The sequence below is a fragment of the Mauremys mutica genome, chromosome 4 (assembly GCF_020497125.1).
Source record: "Mauremys mutica isolate MM-2020 ecotype Southern chromosome 4, ASM2049712v1, whole genome shotgun sequence".
In the NCBI taxonomy this organism is placed as follows: Eukaryota; Metazoa; Chordata; order Testudines; family Geoemydidae; genus Mauremys; species Mauremys mutica.
In genome coordinates, this window is record NC_059075.1 from 14,304,906 (window position 1) to 14,323,408 (window position 18,503).

Genomic DNA, 18,503 nt, shown 5'->3' on the forward strand with positions numbered 1-18,503 from the left:
GGGGGGGCGTCGCACTCAGAGGTTTGCTGTGTGAAAGGGGTCACCACTACGAAAGTCTGAGAACCACTGACTACCCCGGGAGGGCAGAGCTGGCGTGTAGACGTACCCCAGGAGGGCAGAGCTGGCGTTTAGCTGTGGAGCGGATATACCCCAGAGGGCAGAGCTGGCGTGTAGACATACCCCGGGAGGGCAGAGCTGGCATTTAGCTACGGAGCGGACGTACCCCGGGAGGGCGGAGCTGGCATGTAGACATACCCCAGGAGGGCGGAGCTGAGTAGCCTTTCCAGGCTGATCACGCTCCGGTGTGTGGATCGGGAAATGCTCCTATTCCACGTGGGGGTGGGAGCAAGTCCCTGCCCACAGTACAGCAGCGCTGCCTGGCCTGGCCTGCCCGTGCAAGGTGCCTGCCCGCACCGCGCTAAGCGCCCAGCACTTGGCGGAGCTCCCGCCTCCGCCCTCTTCCCGGCAGGGCTCCCACCCCCGGGTTACACCGCTGTGATTCTAACCCCCTGTCCCACGGGCAAACAATCACCCCGGGGCCCGCCGCCCTCCTGCCCCGGGCTGGCTGGGCGCAGGGAAGCGGCTTTTCCAGCCGCTCCGGTGAGGAGCGGCCCGGCCCAGCCCACCCCCACGCCGCCTCCCCGCCCCGCTCCGGCCAAGCCCCGGCCGGGCCGGTTCTAGGCTCCTCCCCGCGCTGTCACACTTGCCTCAGGTGCTTCCTGCCCGCCCGCCCGGCTCTCCCGGGGTCAGGCGCGCGCGGCGGCGCCCGAGCTCCCGCGCCGGCTGAGGGGAGGCTGCGGCGGGCGGGTGCGGAACCGGCGGTGGGTGGCTGCGGCGCGCCAGCTGCGGGGACTCGGCAGCCCGGCCGGGCCCGCCTCGGCTGGGGCGGAGACCCGGCGGCGGCGGCGGCTGGCTGGTGACTGCTTCCCGCGGGAGGCGAACCCGGGCGGGCTTGCTGCAGCCAGAGCCCCCACTCAGCGATTGGCGTCCGGGCGGGCAGGGGAGGGGTTCTCCGGCCGCATGGCTCAGAGATGCGGCAGCAGGCGCTGCCTGCCCCGCTGAGGAGGAGCCGCTGAGCTCAGCATCCCCGCCGGCTGCCAGTTAGTGCCTCCAGCCGGCTGGCCATGGCCGGGGGGGCCATGAAGTTCAACGGGTACATGAAGGTGCGGATCGGCGAGGCGGTGGGGCTGCAGCCCACCCGCTGGTCGCTGAGACACTCGCTCTTCAAGAAGGGCTACCAGCTGCTGGACCCCTACGTGGCGGTGAGCGTGGACCAGGTGCGGGTGGGGCAGACCAGCACCAAGCAGAAGACCAACAAGCCCACCTACAACGAGGAGTTCTCCGCCCCCGTCACCGATGGCCGCCAGCTGGAGCTGGCCGTCTTCCACGACACCCCCATCGGCTACGACGACTTTGTGGCCAACTGCACCCTGCGCTTCCATGACCTCTTACACACCACGGGCAGCGCCGACAGCTTCGAAGGCTGGGTGAGTAGCTGCCCTTCCGCGGGGACGTGAGCTGCCCACCGAGTGTGTGCTCACATCGACTGGCATGTACACGCCCACACCTGTGGGCACGCACCCACCTGTACACCTGTATGCATGCACACGCGGCTCTGCGCTCACACGCCTACTTGTATTCTCACCGGTACGTGCATTCTGCATGCAAGTGCGGCAAGATGTGTCTGCGACGGCCACCATGTTGGCCAACCCGCTGGAGATTGAACTGGGGACCTCCAGGGCTAAAAACATGAGCTCAAGAGCCCATGCTCCCCAGCAAGGGGCTGTAAAAACTCATATTCTCTGTGAATATGTGAGTAATGCACACTCACTAGTGGGTTATGCATGCACACCTACAAACTCTCATACATATGTGTATGCTTGTAGTTAATTGCAAACATGCACATGAGGAAGGTCACATTTCCTTACAAATCTGTACACACATACCCATATACCTGTGGATGTGCGTGCACACTTGGGGCGAATATTCGTCCCTGAATTTAAAGCAGTTACAGGGATGAACTTGACAATGCCTGATCATGCATAAATCACATACATAACAGCATAAGCAAAACATCAGTAGTTGCAGGTCCCCCCCTTCCAAGTAGGTGCAACTTGCATTCTTCCTCCTCATTCTTTTTGGTAATTGGTATATCTCCAATTATTACCTTTCGCCTAGAACTAGAAGGGACCTTGAAAGGTCATCGAGTCCAGCCCCCTGCCTTCACTAGCAGGACCAATTTTTGCCCCAGATCCCTAAGTGGTCTCCTCAAGGATTGAACTCTCAACCCTAGGTTTATAGTAGGCCAATGCTCAAACCACTGAGCTATCCCTCCCCCATTTTGCTGATACAGACTAACACGGCTGCCACTCTGAAACCTGTCAGAGCTATAGTTCATGTTTCAACCCTAACGATGGAATAGATGATATACAGAATCATAGAAATGTAGGACTTCAAAGGACCTGAGAAGGTTATCTCCCTCTGTGCTGAGGCCGGATTAAGTATACCTAGATCATCCCTGACAGGTGTTTGTGTAGCTTATTCTTGTTCTTCAGTGAAGGGGATTCAGTGACAGGGATTCAAAAACCTACCTCAAACCTGATCCAGTGCTTAACTATGCTTAGAGTTAGCAAGTGTTTCCTATTGTCCAATGTAAATTTCCCTTACTGCAGGTGAAGCAGATCGCTTCTTGCCCTACCCTTGGTGGATTTGGAGAACAATTAATTACTGTCTTCTTTATAAGAGCCATTAATATATTTGAAGACCTGAGAGTCTTATCAGGTCCACCTATTTCCCCCCAGAGTCTTCTCTTCTCTAAACTGAACATGCTCCATTCTTTCAACTTTTCCTCAGAGGTCAGGATTACCAAACCTTTTATCATTTTTCCTGCTCTTCTGTGGAATCTTTCCAATTTTTTCACATCTTTCTTAAAATGTGGTGCATAATAATTACCTCTGTGTCAGTTAAAGGATTTCCTGCTTTCATTTCCAGAACTAGAACATAGGGAAGGGAAGTGTATCCATCTAGCAGTAATTTACAGTTGAACAAGAAATGCTGAATGAAAATACGCACCATTCAAGGTAGACAGATTGCAGAGGAGTTTGGATACTCACAGGAGGAATTACAATTAATAACTTGTTGAGACCAGACAGTTTAGTCAAAAAACCACCACAGTCAAATCAGACTGATGATACATGGGGAAGGGAGAAGTGCCACTAGAGAGAACAGATAGATGTTGGGATCTTATCACAAGAGAAGCTGCCAGTGTTTTCCTTTCTCAGTTCAGCATAGTGGCTGAGAAATAACATTATGTATTGAAGTACCAGAGAGACCATTATGTGTCTTAAGAAAAATACAACATTGGTGCTCCACATTCTGCTTATTTATTGTCAGCACCAACAGTGTGCTAAGTGTTCTCCAGCCAAGTGTGAGGTTCCTGCCCTGTAGAATGAGCAGCTGAAATAGATAATGGACTGATGAAAAGATAAGACAAGGGAGGAACCTCATGCGATGTGACAGCGTTGTGGTTGACACCCATTTTGTCAATCTTTTTGTTAATATTGGTTATTAGTTTTGTCTATTTCAATAACACTTGTTTTAGGTGGAAGGGCTCGAGGCCTCCTTCTACAATGTATGGGCTACACACCCATAGATATCTGTACAAAATCTGTATGTGCTGCTCCAGCTACACCATTGTAGTGTAGACACTGGCCACAGTGAAGAAAGGGATTTTTCCATCGCTGTAGTTAATCCACCCCCTCGAGAGGTGGTTGCTAGGTTGACGGAAGAATTCTCCCATCGACCTAATGGTGTCTACACCAGGACATAGGTCATTTTAACTACATCTCTCATGCATGTGAATTTGCCACACTCCTGAGTGACATAGGGCTTGTGTTCACTACTGGGGTAAGTCGACCTAAATTATGCTACTCCAGCTATGTGAATAATGTAGCTGGAGTCAACATAGCTTAGGTTGACTTACCCCGGTATCGTCACTGCGTTGTGTCGATGGGAGACCCTCTCCAGTCGATTTACCTTACTCTTCTTTTCAGAGAGATGGAGTACCGGGGTCAACCAGAGAGTGCTCTGCTGTTGATTTAGCACAGGGGTTGGCAAACTTTTTGGCCTGAGGGTCACATCTGGATATAGAAATTGTATGGCAGGCCATGAATGCTCACGGAATTGGGGGTTGAGGCGCAGGAGGTGGTGGGGGCTCTGGGATGGAACCAGAAATGAGGAGTTCAGAGTGTGGGCCGGAGCTCCAGACTGGGGCAGGGGGTCGGGGTGCAGGAGGGGTGAGGGCTCTACTAGGGATGAGGGGTTTGGGGTGCAGGAGGGTGCTCTGGGCTGGGACCGAGCGGTTCGAAGGGCTGGGGCAGAGGGTTCGGGCACGGGGGCCAGGCTCAGGGGTGCAGGCTTTGGGCAGCGCTTACCCGAAGTAGCTCCTGGAAGCAGCGGCATGTTCCCTCTCTGGCTCCTATGTGGAGGGGCGGCCAGGTGGCTCTGTGCTGCCTTGTTCACAGGTGCCGCCTCTGCAGCTCTCATTGGCCAGGGTCCCTGGCCAATGGGAGCTGTGGGGGGAGGCGCTTGGGGCGGGGGCAGCATGTGGAGCCCTCTGGCTGCCCTTATGCATAGGAGTTGGAGGGGGGACATGCTGCTACTTTCGGGAGCCGCGTGGAAAGCCCCCGACCCCGCTCCCCTGCTGGAGCGCATTGCGGGGCAAACCCTGACCCCCGCTCCTGGCGAGAGCTTGAGGACTGGATTAATAGGGCCGGCGGGCCAGATGTGGCCCGTAGGCTGTAGTTTGCCCACCCCTGATATAGAGGGTCTTCACTAAACCTGCTAAATCAACTCCTGCTGCAGTCGATTGCAGCAGCGTTGATCTCCCCATAGTGAAGACAAGCCTGTAGCTAGGTTGATGCTACTAAACTTAGACTGACCTTTCTACACTGCTGAGGGCTGTGACAAATTTTGTGCCCTATGCAATATACTTAGATCAGCCTAACCGCCACTGCAGATATAGCTGGGTTGATGGAAGAATTCTTATATAACATATCTTCAGATATGTTTTAAAGAGGACTGTGACTAGTTGTTCTCTATATTCATTGGATGTAGGACAAGAAATAATGGGCTATCTGCAGCAAGGGAGATTTATCTTATATATTAGGAAAATCTTCCTTGCTATAAGGATAGTGTGTACTGGAATAGGTTACCAAAGGAAGTTGTGGAATCCCCATCATTGGAGATTTTTCAGAGCAGGTTAGACAAACAGCGGTCAGGGATGTCCTGTGTCAAAATGGGGGGAATGGACTAGATTAGATGACCTCTTGGGATCCCTTCCACACTACCTTACACAGAATCATAGAATGAAAAGTTCTTTATACCAGTATAGCTTATTCCCCTTCCTGTGTGGACATAAGGTATACTAGTATAAACACTTTTATACCGTCCTCACTAAAAAAGGGGGTTGTACCGCTTTAACTACACCAGTATAATAAAAACTGTACAACTTTTGTGGGTAGACAATGCCTAAGAACTAACACACTCTTTTTGGTCTGGTGTCCTAAAATATTATTGTAGCCCTTGATGCATCTAACTAATCAATGGCTAGTATTTCCTGAAAGCCATAGGAAAGCATAGTGCACAGTGCAAATCTTGCAGTCTGTAATTAGACAATTTAGGATGCTTGAGCATCCAGATGTGGAAAGAAAGGCATCTTTAGCAAGTAGTATGTCACTACTACTGGTCCTTGTCAGTTAGTGTGATTATATGTGATGATTTGCTTAATTCATAGCAATTTAGGCCCCAACTCTTACATAAATGAGTAACTTTATGCATGTGAGTTGTCCCAGTGCTGGGTATCAGAATGGAATACTGTGTTTGGGGTGTATGTTGAATTTCAACATTCGGAGGATCTTCTTAGAATTACCTAGGTCTCATAACTCTTTGGATGGGTTGATTTGCCAAAGCCTCTCTGCTAAACAAATATTATTACAACCTGAATATTTCTGTAATTGCATATTCATTATTAAGCAGGTGTGACATTCATCTTGCAAATTCGTCAGAGCGTGTTAATAGGGAAGATTTGTAGTGAGGCTCTGCTCTCTTTCTCTTTTTTGTTTACCTTTTTTAGGTATGTTTAATGTCTCCTGTTAAGTGCCAACATGCCTTGCGTATGAATAAAGTGGGCATAGCTATCTCCACTATCATGTACCTTTGGGTGCTGAGTGGGTGTAAAACTCTGCCAGACCTGAATGGCAGCACTTTACACTTGCTTTACACAGGTGCATACAGCTACACCAGGTGCAAGGCAATGGAGAATCAAGCTCATCGTTATACTCTGGATGCTGTTATGTTGTTATGTGCAGTGTGATTACAACCCTGGTGCTCCAAGAATTAGTTTAAAGCATTTGTTGAGCTTTGCAGACATTTGTTTAAGGATTTTGCTTGTAGCTCAACTACGAAGCCTCGTTTACTTGTGCCTCTGCTGACAATCAGATGACAATTAGGCTGTGTCTACATGAGAGATCTTATGGTGGCATAGCTGTACCGATGCAGCTGCGCTGCTGTGAGATCTCTCGTGTAGCCGCTTTATGCCAACAGAGAGAGCGCCCCCGTCAACATAATTAAACCACCGCCAGCAAGAGGCGGTAGCTGTCTTGGCAGGAGAAGCTCTCCCGCTGACAGCGCCGTGCACACTACTACTTATGCCGACAAAACTTATGTTGCTCAGGGATGTGTTTTTTCACACCGCAGAGCAACATATGTTTTGCAGACATAGGTGGTAATGTAGACATGGCCTGAGAGACAATAATTCAGAGGTTTTCAAACTGTCGGGTGTGTCCCTTAGGGGGGAGCGTAAGAACGTTTGGGGGGCCCAGCGGCAAAGCAAGGCAGCTCTGGATTCAGCCTGGTGTGGTGGGACTTGAGGAGGGATTACCACCTCCACCCTCTGACTCCTCTTTTTGTCTGGTTGGGCGGGGGGGGGGCGACCAAAAATTGTAACTCAAATGGGGAAGCAGGGGTTTGGCTCAAAAAGTTTGAAAACCGCTGCCATATATAATGTAAAATACTGAAGTTTTAACTGAATGGAGAAATGTTTACAGTAGCCAAATATCTTAGTACCAAATATCTTCGTATTCATTCCTATGGGACTTATGTAGTAGCTGATGTACAGTAACTTTTAAGCATGGACAAATAGTAATTGTAAGAGCATGTTGGAACAGCATTGAATTGTCATAGTTATTAGGGAGGGATTTAATTATTGTTACAAAGGTTGTCAGTCTATAGATTTAGCTCATAGAATTTTCAGCACTTTTACTCACCAGCCTTGTTAAACTACCTCAAACTTTTTGTTAGCTTTGATCTTGAATAGTATGAAGGGATTCACCTACTTAAACATCTCTAAAGCTGCTAGGGGAAAATACACAATAGATGTACTGTTAGATTGATGGGCTTGAAACTGCTGGCATGGCTTGAAAATCTTATTTCCATCTACTCCCATTATGGATGCTTGCACAGTGGCTTGTTAGCAGTTCACTTGGTTGCAGTGTGGGTGAAAACTAGCCTCACCCTTCTTGTGTTCCCTTGAAAAAACCCTTTTAAATTTCTCCTGCAGCCTTTTGTAGGGTTATAATTTTCTTGGCGCAGATACAAAAATTTTGCCCTTGTTTTGAATGTGATCAGTAGAATAATAATTTATTTATTTATTAAGCATCAACTGCTAAGTGGTGTATAAGACCCAAAGGAGGACACAGTCCCTTCCTCAAGTCTTCTACAGTCTAGGTGGGCAGACAGATGACATGGTGAACAGGGGTGCCTTAGAGGATGGTTGTTTTAAGACCCAAAACTGTGAGCCAGTAGGAAGTTGAGGGTGCTCAGCCTTTCTGATTCAGGCTACTGAGCATAGGTTGTTGGTTGTATGTTTGATTTTTGTTGACAGCCTATTTCCTGACATGGGTTGTCATTGTGGACTTTGCAGAAGTGGATGCTAATATCTAAATTGTATCATAAAATTTATTAATCTTACTTGGGTTATTGCTGATTATGTACTATATAGATTGTATTACTTTTAAACCAACCTTTGTACTTTTGGATAATTTAAGCACTATACCCAGATGTACAGACACTCTTTTCTTAACCTGTGTATTATATAATTTTAACATTGGCTTAATAAAATTTCTGAATCTGTAAAGAGAGATTTGAACGAGAGGTTGAATGATGGGCAAAATGCAAAATCTGACTGTTGGGTTCAGAAAGAAGTTTTAAAAAATTGATTGGGTATTTGCTTACCCGTCCAAGTCAGTCTGTTGCCCATCTTTAAAGGCAGGGTGACCCGCTTCTTGCAGAATTGGATCAAATAGCCACTCATTCCATGTGGCAACAACTTTAATCTAAGATGAAGACTGACTAAGCTAAACAGAAAGAAAGGGTGGCTTTCCTGCTACTGTATACCAGGTTACCGAATTGGATCACAGGGAATGTTGGTGAAACTAATTGGAGACCCTGGTTAGAGGGTAAGGGTGTAGTTCTGGGATTTATTAATCTGGTACTGGGGTCAGAACACGCTTACACAATAGGACCAGTCATGTCAGTAAAGTCACTTCTGGGATGAATGTTTGCAGGCCTGTTTTAGAAGAGTTGGCTTGTCGAGAAAGGGAGCTGAGGTTAGGTTAACAGTAGAAAAAAGCTAGCCAAGCACCTTGGGGAGGTTTCTGTATGAAACTGAGTTTTGTAGGACTCTTGTAGTCTAATCTGATGGGGCCTCTGTGCGTTTGCATGTATATTAAGCCTTTACCACAGAGGCTTTTTTGTAAGGCTGCGTTTTAGCCCGCATGAGCCAGGTTTTTGATTTTGAGTGATTTCTGAGAAATAATTTGGTTTTGACTTATTTTGAGCTCCAGGCAATAATGGGCCACCCAGGGTCTTGGACTACTGAATGGTTGGAAAACCTACCAGTTTATAGCGTAATTCAATATGAAAGAGTATCTCCTTACTAAGCTGAATGAATGAAATTCAGTTGTTTTCCCTCTTGCACAGTATACAAGTTCCTTCCATGTTCTATGCTTGAGTGAGTTGTTGTGCTTCGCTAATACAATCAAGAAATCCCCAGAGCTTTTGTGTAACCATGGAAAAGGACAAGCGGAAGAGACATCAAATAAAATCAGTCTCTAAGTATTCCTGTAAATGGTTCCATACCAAACACCACACTTCTCTGTCCACAAAATCTCAGCCCATTTGGAAATTCTGGGATATACGCAGCAAACAGTTATGGCTCATAATCATAAACCTTTAAATGAGGCTACCTCTGACTAGTGTGAAATCTTAATTTTTAATATCAAGGAGACAGCATCTGAAGTGGTGGGTTACCAGCAATAATTATCATGCTCCAGGCTGCAAAGTCTTTAGACTAGTCAAAAATTGAAGGATCAAGTAAAAACACCCTGGTTTATTTTTAAGGCAAGGTTTACACTAGAAAAGGTTTTGCGATATAGGTACCCCAGCAAACTCTCCTAGTGTAGACGTAGCTTTTGCTGGAATAACTGCAGCCACACTAGGACTTTTGCCATTACAGAAATGTTACGAAAAAGAAAATGATAGCTGCTGCTCTTTTATATGGTGATAGAGCCTATAAAGGCTTCAGTCAGCACTCCATTGTGCTAGCTGATGTACCTGTGAATAAAATAAAGACATTCCGTGACCCAGAGAGTTTACAGTCTAGGGCTATGACAGTTTGAAATAGGTGGATAAGCAGACACATGGGAGTGGTGGATGGCGGAACAGTAGAGAGGGCCTGAGTATATCTGGATAAATTAGTTGCCTCAGTGGACAAAGTAGTTGTAAGTGGCTGCCAGTGGTGGTTTGTAGGCATCATTGCAGATGTAGATATTTAAGGAGGCCCTGAGGAGAGGAGAAGGCAGTGACTCTATGAATTTTGATGGGACATTCTTCCCAAGCATCAGGGGCATTCATTGCCATTAGCGATAAGAACAGGTGGCCTTAACTGGACTGTGACTCAGTAAGCAGTTTCTTATTTTTCATTCTTCAGGAAAGTATTTGAAATGTTTCTTTCAAACACAGGACTGGAAAGGACCTTTTGGGTCATCAAGTCCAGTCCCCGTCCTGTCACAGGTAACACCGTCATATAATCCCATTCATGAATTTATCAAGCTGCATCTTAACACTAGTTAGGTTGTTTGCCCCCACTATTCAGGCTGTTCCAGAACCTCCCTCTTCTGATGATTGCAAACCTAATTTCCAGCCTAATTCTGATTCTGATCTAATCCCCCATATAAATAAGGAGTAACACTAACACAGTTAGTGGTGTAAAACTGCTGTGAGAGAAGTCAGGCTCTCCGCATTCTTTCTGGCATCAATTTTCCTTCTTTCTGGCATCCATTTTTAAGGCCATCCTAATGAATGTCTTCCTGCTCCTTTTGCACTTCATTGTGAAGTGCCAGTCTGTAAAAAGTTTCTTTGTTTTTAGCTAGATGCATATCATCTGTGGGATGCGATTTCGGAACAGAAATCCGGACACTTGCTTCTAATTTGACTCACATCAGCTTTATATCAGTTGACCTCAATGGAACTACTTCTGCTTTGCTGTGTTGTCCAGATAGATGGGGCAATTTCCTGTGGATGTGAAAGCTATTGTATCAGAACAGAGATTAGGAATTGTATGTAAAACATGAATGTAGACCCTACCAAGGTCCTGATCCTGCAAGCTGATCTGATGAGCAGAACCCTGCATCCCTATGGAGTCCCGATGATGTTATCTAGGCTGTGCTGGAAAAAAGGATCTGTGTGCGCAGATTAGTTTACAGGACTGGAACCACACATAGGTGCTCATTCATCACTTTATTAATAATGTAGATTTAACAATAGTGAAGAACCCAGTGCAGAAGCACTGAGCACCCTAGAGATAATTACATTTATAATTACCCCCAGCAGCAATAAATAATAACAAATCAAATCAGTTCAGCCCACAGCGTCAAATAATTGGCGGGAGACAAAAAAATTATTCCAGCCAATAAAACAAAATAAAACAAAAGCACCCTCTCTCCCCTCATCCTGCGCAGGAACATGCCTTCATCTTTCCCCCAAACTCTTGGAGCATGCCTGGAAGATCATCAGGTCAGGCTGTTTCATCCCAAGGAGGAAGCAAGTTCTAGTGTCCTAAGGCCATCCCAAGAACACCCAGCCAGCTGATTTTTCTCCTTTATTAGCTGTCTGTATCTTTGGCCAGTATGTCATAGTGAGAAAAGTGATCTCTCTGATAGGCAGGTCTGAGGAGGATGATGATGATGATATTTGTATTATCATAGCACCTAGCAGCCCTAGTCAGGGACCAGGATCCCATGATCCAGGGCACTGCACAAACACAGAACAAAAAGATGTACCTGCCCCCAGGAGCTTACAGTCAAAGTATAAGACAAAAACCAACAGATGGACACATAGATGGATGGGGGAGTACCAGGAAACAATGAGACAATATGGTGATCGGCAGTGGTCTCGCCACACCCCAGCAGCCTAACTGCTGTTAAGTTTTTTTTTTGTAGGCGTGACATCAAAGGAGAGTTTTAAGGAGGGGTTGTGAAGAAAGATAATGAGGTTGCTTTGCAGATGGTTACCGGAAGCTCTTCTCAACCATGACGGGCAGCATAGGAGAAGTAAATGAGTGATGGAGGCTGACATCATTGGCCAGTTGGAGGTGGGAGCTGATCTTTTGATACAGAATGAGAGAGGATAGGAAGTGGGGGATGAGCTGTGAAGACAAGTAGCTTAAGTTTGGAGTAGAGCTGGGGGAGCTAGTGAAGGAATGTAAAATGAGGAGTGACGGGGTTACCGTCACGGGCTAGGAAAATTGTTTTTAGCCGTAACTTTCTGAATGGACATGAGCTGGGCAAGATTGCATATGTCAAGGGCAGAGAAGGAGGTTGCAGAAATTGAGATGCAAGACAGTGAGAGCCTGGATGAGAGTTTTAGTTATGTGGACGGATAGGAAAGGGAGTATCTTAGAGATTTTAGGCAGAAAGAATTGGCAAGATTTAGACATAGCCTGGATGTGAGGACCTAGTGAGAGTTCTGAGTCAAAGATGCTTAGAGGCAGGAGTGACAGGCAGGATAGTGATGTTGTCCGTGGTAATCAAGAAAGGAGGGTGTCAGCAAGGCTTGTGGAGGGCCCTTGAGGTCATGGCCAATACCTTAAACTCTACCTGGAGACCTATAGGAAGCCAGTGCAGATACTGCCGCACTGTTGTCTTTTTGCAGGACTGGGCCCATTTAATTTATGTCTTTATCTTTAGAGCACATTATCTTGTTGGATTAGCAGAAAAAACTTGTTTACAGTGTTCTGATGTGTGAATTCTAACAAGAGTTCATGCCTTACATGTTCTCTGTGCTAAGATAGACTGTTGTCTCTCCAGAACATATTCACTGTCTGTCTTATTTGAACAGGAGCTTTTCAAACACTCTAATGGTGTTTCTAGCAACTTCAGGCATAGTGTGAAAGTTCAGACTACATTGCTCAGGCTTCCAAAATATTTTTCAATCTCTTGGGGAACTCAGGATTGATCCCTCAGAAGTTGTTTACACTTGTCATTTGGTTGAAAGTTTACAAACTGGCCTAGGTCTAGACTAGGAAAATGTGCTTTAAGGCATGTTAGCTAACATAATTAATATTAACGTGTTCTCAAATAAGAATCTGCATGTAGCATAGTACAAAGTTTAATGTATTAGCTGATCGCGGTCAATCCGAGGTTCCCCCAGGGTTAACTATAACCTCTATTAATACATTTTTAAATATCATTGTCTTTGTCTGTAAGGTAAGTGCTAAGAGGTGTTCAAAACCCTTATCCTGTTTTCCAACACTACTCATTTTCCTGGGTTAGATCAGACCAATGGAGAAATATACAGTGTGAAAGTATTTCTACTGGCACAAAATATCAACAGTGCACAAGTATTTTCAACATCAGAACTATGGGGGGTGGGGACCTACTATAATTTTGACCATTTAGGCCCTGATCTAGCAAGGCACTTAAGTATATGTGTAACTTTAAACATGAATAGTCTCACTGAAGTCACTTGGATTATCCATGTACTTAAGTGCTTTGCTGTATCGAGGCCTTAGTTCTGAGTTTGTCATAATTCTGTCCTTAAGATCAGGCCAGCCACTTAATTTTTTTTCTTTTGTTCCATTCATCAAGAAAAAAAGTCAATTTGTGTCTTTCTGGCACCTCCTTCCCCCCCCACCCCCCCAAATTCAGTTAAGCTGTTTCACAGGAGGCCGTGTTATGGCTGTTTTTTTGTGAGTGTTCATAATGTGTTTCTGGCATTTGCTGTAACTCTGGCATTTCCATTTGTCACGTAGGGGTGTATTTGTGTAAGCAATAGAGGAGATGAGTATATATTCTGGTACTTTAAAAAAAGTAATCTTAGTTCTCTTACTACAAAATGAGTTGCATCAATAATAGATTTGTTGTGTACCCTATTTTTCAAGCAATGTAACATCTCACTTAAATAACAGGCTCTGAAGCAGCTGCTGCTGCCTTGAGCAGCAATGTTAGGGGAGGAAAGATACTGAACTTTGCTTTTTATACAGGACCTTGGATGCAGGATTCTGTATACAGGCTCTGGGGAGAACGATTCAAAAGATTCTTTTGATGACCTAAAATCTGCCCCAGTAAACTAGATAGCTCCCCACTATAAACCACATGGCTCATTAATACATGATCTAGACAGCTGTCAGCATCAAACCAGAGCATGTAAAAAACAAAATTTCACTGTGTTCAGAAAAAATGTCTGCAAAAATAGTTCAGCCTCAAGAATACTTGAAAAGAATAACCAAAGCTGATGTTTTACTATAGACGATTACAGACAGGACAAAAAGCACGTTTTGTTTAGCCAGTAAATTAACGAGCCCTTGCAGAGTTTTAACCAACGACCATATCCCTCCATATTTCAGGCAAGTTGTCTCTTTACAATATGTAGCAACAGTTTCCACAGGAACTGCGCTCTTTACAATAGACTCTGTTGTGGCTGGCTGCTGCACCGCAGTCATGGAGAGTAGGTGTTCTGACACTTGCAAGTGGACCAAATCTTTCCATCTCTTGCTATGAATTTTCCAGTCAGTTATTAGTTGTTCAGACCTTTTTATTGCAAAAAGATTGTTAATTAGGTGGCTGAAAATATTCATTGTAGACGATCATCCCCAAAACCTTTCAAGCACTATTCTACTGTAAGAGGACTCTTTGCATCATGAAGTGTCAGTTAAGTCAGAGTGAGGACCTGATTCTGAGCTGCAATCATTCAGCATAGCTCAATCGGAGTCAGTGGAGTTATTCCACGTTACAGCAGCTGAGGCTTTGGCCCTTGATTTCTCTAATCTTATCTATAGCTCAGTAAATGTTATACATAGTAGGAGTTGTGTGGTACTTTGTGTTTAATTTCTGTTCTTAAGGACTTTCATATGGCTATATCGTATGTGAGATGCCAAAGGAGCAATACCATTTGCATTTATTTTTTCAGTGTCATTAACAGGATGATCTGACGTGCCACTTACAGGGCTAGATGTAATCTTGCTTATAGGCTGTATGTTACAGCACTCAGTGAATCTTAAAGCAATATAAAGTTAGTCAAACATCTTCCTTTAAAAGAAGATTTATGAAAATGTACTCTAGAGGTTTATCTCCTCTGGTAATGAAGTCTCTATGGCTATAACTCTAAATTGGCATTTAGAGGTTTAAAAAAAATCATGACATGAAAACCCCACAGTAGGAAATTGCACCTCTGAAAGAGCTGTGTCCACTCAGCAGGAAAGAGACAGAATTATGGTGTAAAGGACATGATGGTAGTGACATCCAGATTGGGAAGCGTTCCTTCCAGGGTGAAATTTACACTTATTCTACTAGCTAATGTTTAGGAGGCTGTGGGTAAAAAAGTGTGTGTTTTTATCAAATAAAGTATTGACACCAAGACGGACTCTGAGCTGCTTTGACAATACAGCAGGCACCAGCTGTGTTAAGCAGAGCACATGACAGTTTTCCTCTGAAGTATGGAGGCGTGGCAATGAACGCTACCCATCTTCCACTGGGATCAAGGTGGAGCTTTGCATGCTGCAACTTTTGTCCCAGACAAAAGTTTCATATTAAAGAGGAGAGCATTGGCTGCTGCACTTGGAACTTTGCAGGCCACTCCACAGTTTGACAATGCCTGGGTTCACGTAGGAATGTGATGAGCAATAATAACCTTACATCCTTTAGTAGCATCAGTGTATGTTAACTCTTCTCAGTCTGCTTTGGACTTACAAAGGGATCTCACAAAACTAGGTGACTGGGCAACAAAATGGCAGGTGAAATTCAATGTTGATAAATGCAAAGTAATACATATTGGAAAACATCCCAATTATACATGTAAAATTATGGGGTCCCTCCCACCTCTCAGTGTCCCAGAGCTCGAGCCTGAACATCTACATTGCAATTAAACAGCTTCTTAGCCCGAACCCCACAAGCCCTAGTCAGTTGGCAGGGGCCAGCAGCAGATTTTTAATTGCAGTGTAGACATATGCCCTATGGCTAGGGGCTTTCATTACTAAAACCAGGCGTATCTCATTTTGCAAATGGAGGTTGAACATCAGGCTCATGTACAGTAGCAGACCTGCAGAAGTCTGTAGGCCTCTTTAGCCCCTTCCCATCTGAACACAGCCACTAGAGTGGTAACTGTGACTATTAGTTTGCAAAGGCACAATGAGATCATCTCTTTTGTTTTTCCTTGACTACATAACCATGATCCCAGAGTTAATGGTACTAAAAATTGCCTGAGGGCCTTGACAGTAGTTTCTTATTGTACATCTTAACTTTTGAGGTTCCAGGAATGTTTTAAAACTAATCTTTGCTACAGAAATATGGAGCATAATGTCATTATTTAAAGTTTTCCATGTAGAATATCTTTTTTAGGTGTCACTCTCTTACAGCTACTTCACTGATTTAACTTTTTCAAAATAAAGAAAGTAGGACAGAAATTGAGTAGACTAGAAATAGCACATTTCCGTACATGGCACAATGGAGATCATGGATGATGTCAATTGAATATTGAATCCTATCCTACATTCTGGTTACTGAATAAAGACTTAGCTGTGTCTCCTAGAGCCACACCCAATGTGATTAGGACCCCAAATGAGAGGCAACATCTGTAGGCATTAGATCTATAGAGTAGGAACAAACATAATAGCCCCAAGAATGCTGGGGGAGTACACTCCTTGGTACTCCATCTTTGGAAACACTTTGTCTAAGAGGCGAGATGGAGAAAAGTTGCTACAGCTTTAACAATATATTCTTGAGGACTATCAAGGAGATACCATAGTGCAACTTAAAGATATAGTATAAGGACGAGGAGTCAAAATACAGACAATCCCGTAATATAGTCAAATGCCAGAAAACTGGCAGTAGAGAAAGAATGTAATTAATCCGTGACCTGCCAAGAATCACATGAGCACAGATGATTAGACCTCTCCATGTCGTCATAGCCCGTATTGTCAGCTAGATGTTAATCCAGCATCCGATAAAGATAGCAATTGATTGCTTCCTTTTAGATACCTAGCTAGCTGAGGGGTGGTTTTAATAATGTAGTTAGGCTTTTAAATGGGTGCAGCTGCAGGTCTGAATTGCATATGCAATGTTGTAGACAGTTTCTGAATACATAGGCCTATGTGCCTCTCCTCCATCATGTGAAACCCCCACTTTTGCCAATAATAAGCAAACTATTAATTTGTACACAAAATTGGATCCTATCCCCAAAGGATTGCAACAGTGACAGATTTTCAGATAATGCAACTAGAGCAGCATTTTGTAATGATTAGGAAGAGAGAGGTTTGCTTTTTTTTCCAGGAGGAAAGAGCAATTTTGCCTCACAGGTTTTGGGGGATTCTATGGAATCAAAAAGTGTATTCTATTCATTGATATTGCAAACCCTTGCAATTGTAAGGCATTATGGCTTGTCAGATAGGGTACTGTCTTGGGTCTCAAGAGACCTAGTTTCTGTTCCTCTGTCTGCTACCAGCTTGCCTGCTGGGTGACCTTAAGCAGATCTCTTTGCTTCAGTTTCCCTATCTGTAAAATTGGGATAGTGAGATTTGCATCCTTTGTGCTGCACTTTGAGAACTGTGGCTGAAAAGCACAATATCGAAGGTAGATTTTATTACAACACACTGGGTCTGGAAGCATAGCCTAGGCAAGTGATGATCATAGCTGAAATTCATGGTCTCTGCCCATATACAAACTGAATAGTTGCCATCCAAGAAATACAATTTGGAATATAGTACTGGTAGCTCATGTAATAACTGTAATATTCTGCTAATATTTGGGGAAATTAAATCCACCAGACACTTTTTTAAACGGAGCAGCAGTACTTTTTGCACTGTTTTAAAATGTTGCATTTTAGTTTCCACGTCATGTAGCCCCGTTTCCTTCCTGCAAGATAAAAGCGATTAGAGATATGTCTGTCTTTGGGGTTTTTTTCTGTGCCAATCAGTGTAGGTATGAAACACTATAAATAATTTCACTTTTTCAGTAAAACTGATATATACCATGGTAACCTTAACTTTTGCTATAATTAAGAAGATGATGCTGGGCTTGGCAAAAGCCAGTCAGGTCTCAGTATCACCTCATTAGCTTAAAGGGAGACCTTTCATCTTTCTCCCTGTGGCATTAACAATTTGGGTGACCAAATCTGGGGAATTCAGGAGGCTTACATGTTTGTTGCTGTATTTAGTGAATGTTTATTTTCCCAACAGAAGAAAAACTACTGGGCAAACATGGAATGGCAGCAATAGATCAAAGTGAATTAAATGCAATGGCTGATTAGAAACCGCTATAGAGGCTATTTCTGAGTGCTAACAGAGATTTGTATAAAAAGAAATCCCAACAAATGTAAGATTATACCATAATCCTGGTACTATAATTGTTATTACCATAGAATCACATTGCTATAATTGTGTTCCAGAATTTTGTATCCAAGAACAAAGCCACAAAAAGTACTCAGTACCCAGAAAATTAAGTAGGATCACAACAGAAATGTTTGTTTTATTCAAGATGTAAACATCTGCAAATATCCTAGGACTCCATAATCACCTGAGTTACATTCACCAGAGGTAAAGATGTAGACATCAAGGTCTTATTTCTCCAGTCTTTCATTGCTATAAATCCATGGGTAGCAATGGCGGTGGCCGTGTGGCTAGCAGGCACAAGATGTCCAACCCTATAGAAGCAATGTCTTGTACAGAAGACCCTTAGATCTTAATACAGTCCTCATTGCTCAGTGTAAGCTTTAAAGTTGTGAATGACTCCTAGGTTTGTTCAGATGTGCTATTAAAACTCAATTCAAGGCAAAGGAGAGTGCCTCAAGGCCAAGAGCCTGTTACTGCTGCTGCTCCTCCTAGCACTTGTGTCTCTCTTTCTCCATTTATTGCTGCAGTTTCCTCTGGAGCCAAATGAACAAGCTTTCTGTTT

The 18,503-nt window shown here is 44.5% G+C and overlaps 1 protein-coding gene across 2 annotated transcripts in view; it reads left to right on the forward strand.

Annotated features, from left to right (window-relative positions):
* Positions 1 to 327: 327 nt before the first annotated feature.
* PRKCH (protein kinase C eta) overlaps positions 328 to 18,503 on the forward strand; it is a 166,404-nt gene continuing 148,228 nt past the window's right edge. Inside the window, exons 1-2 of one of the 2 annotated variants that reach the window (XM_045016653.1) lie at positions 328 to 400; positions 1,230 to 1,487. Coding sequence is in view for 1 of the 2 variants with exons in the window: in XM_045016652.1 (XP_044872587.1) it covers positions 1,125 to 1,487 (363 nt within the window). In the remaining variant the exon portion in view is untranslated. Of the gene's footprint in view, positions 401 to 834; positions 1,488 to 18,503 lie in introns of those variants that run through there. The other variant, XM_045016652.1, reaches the window with a different exon arrangement.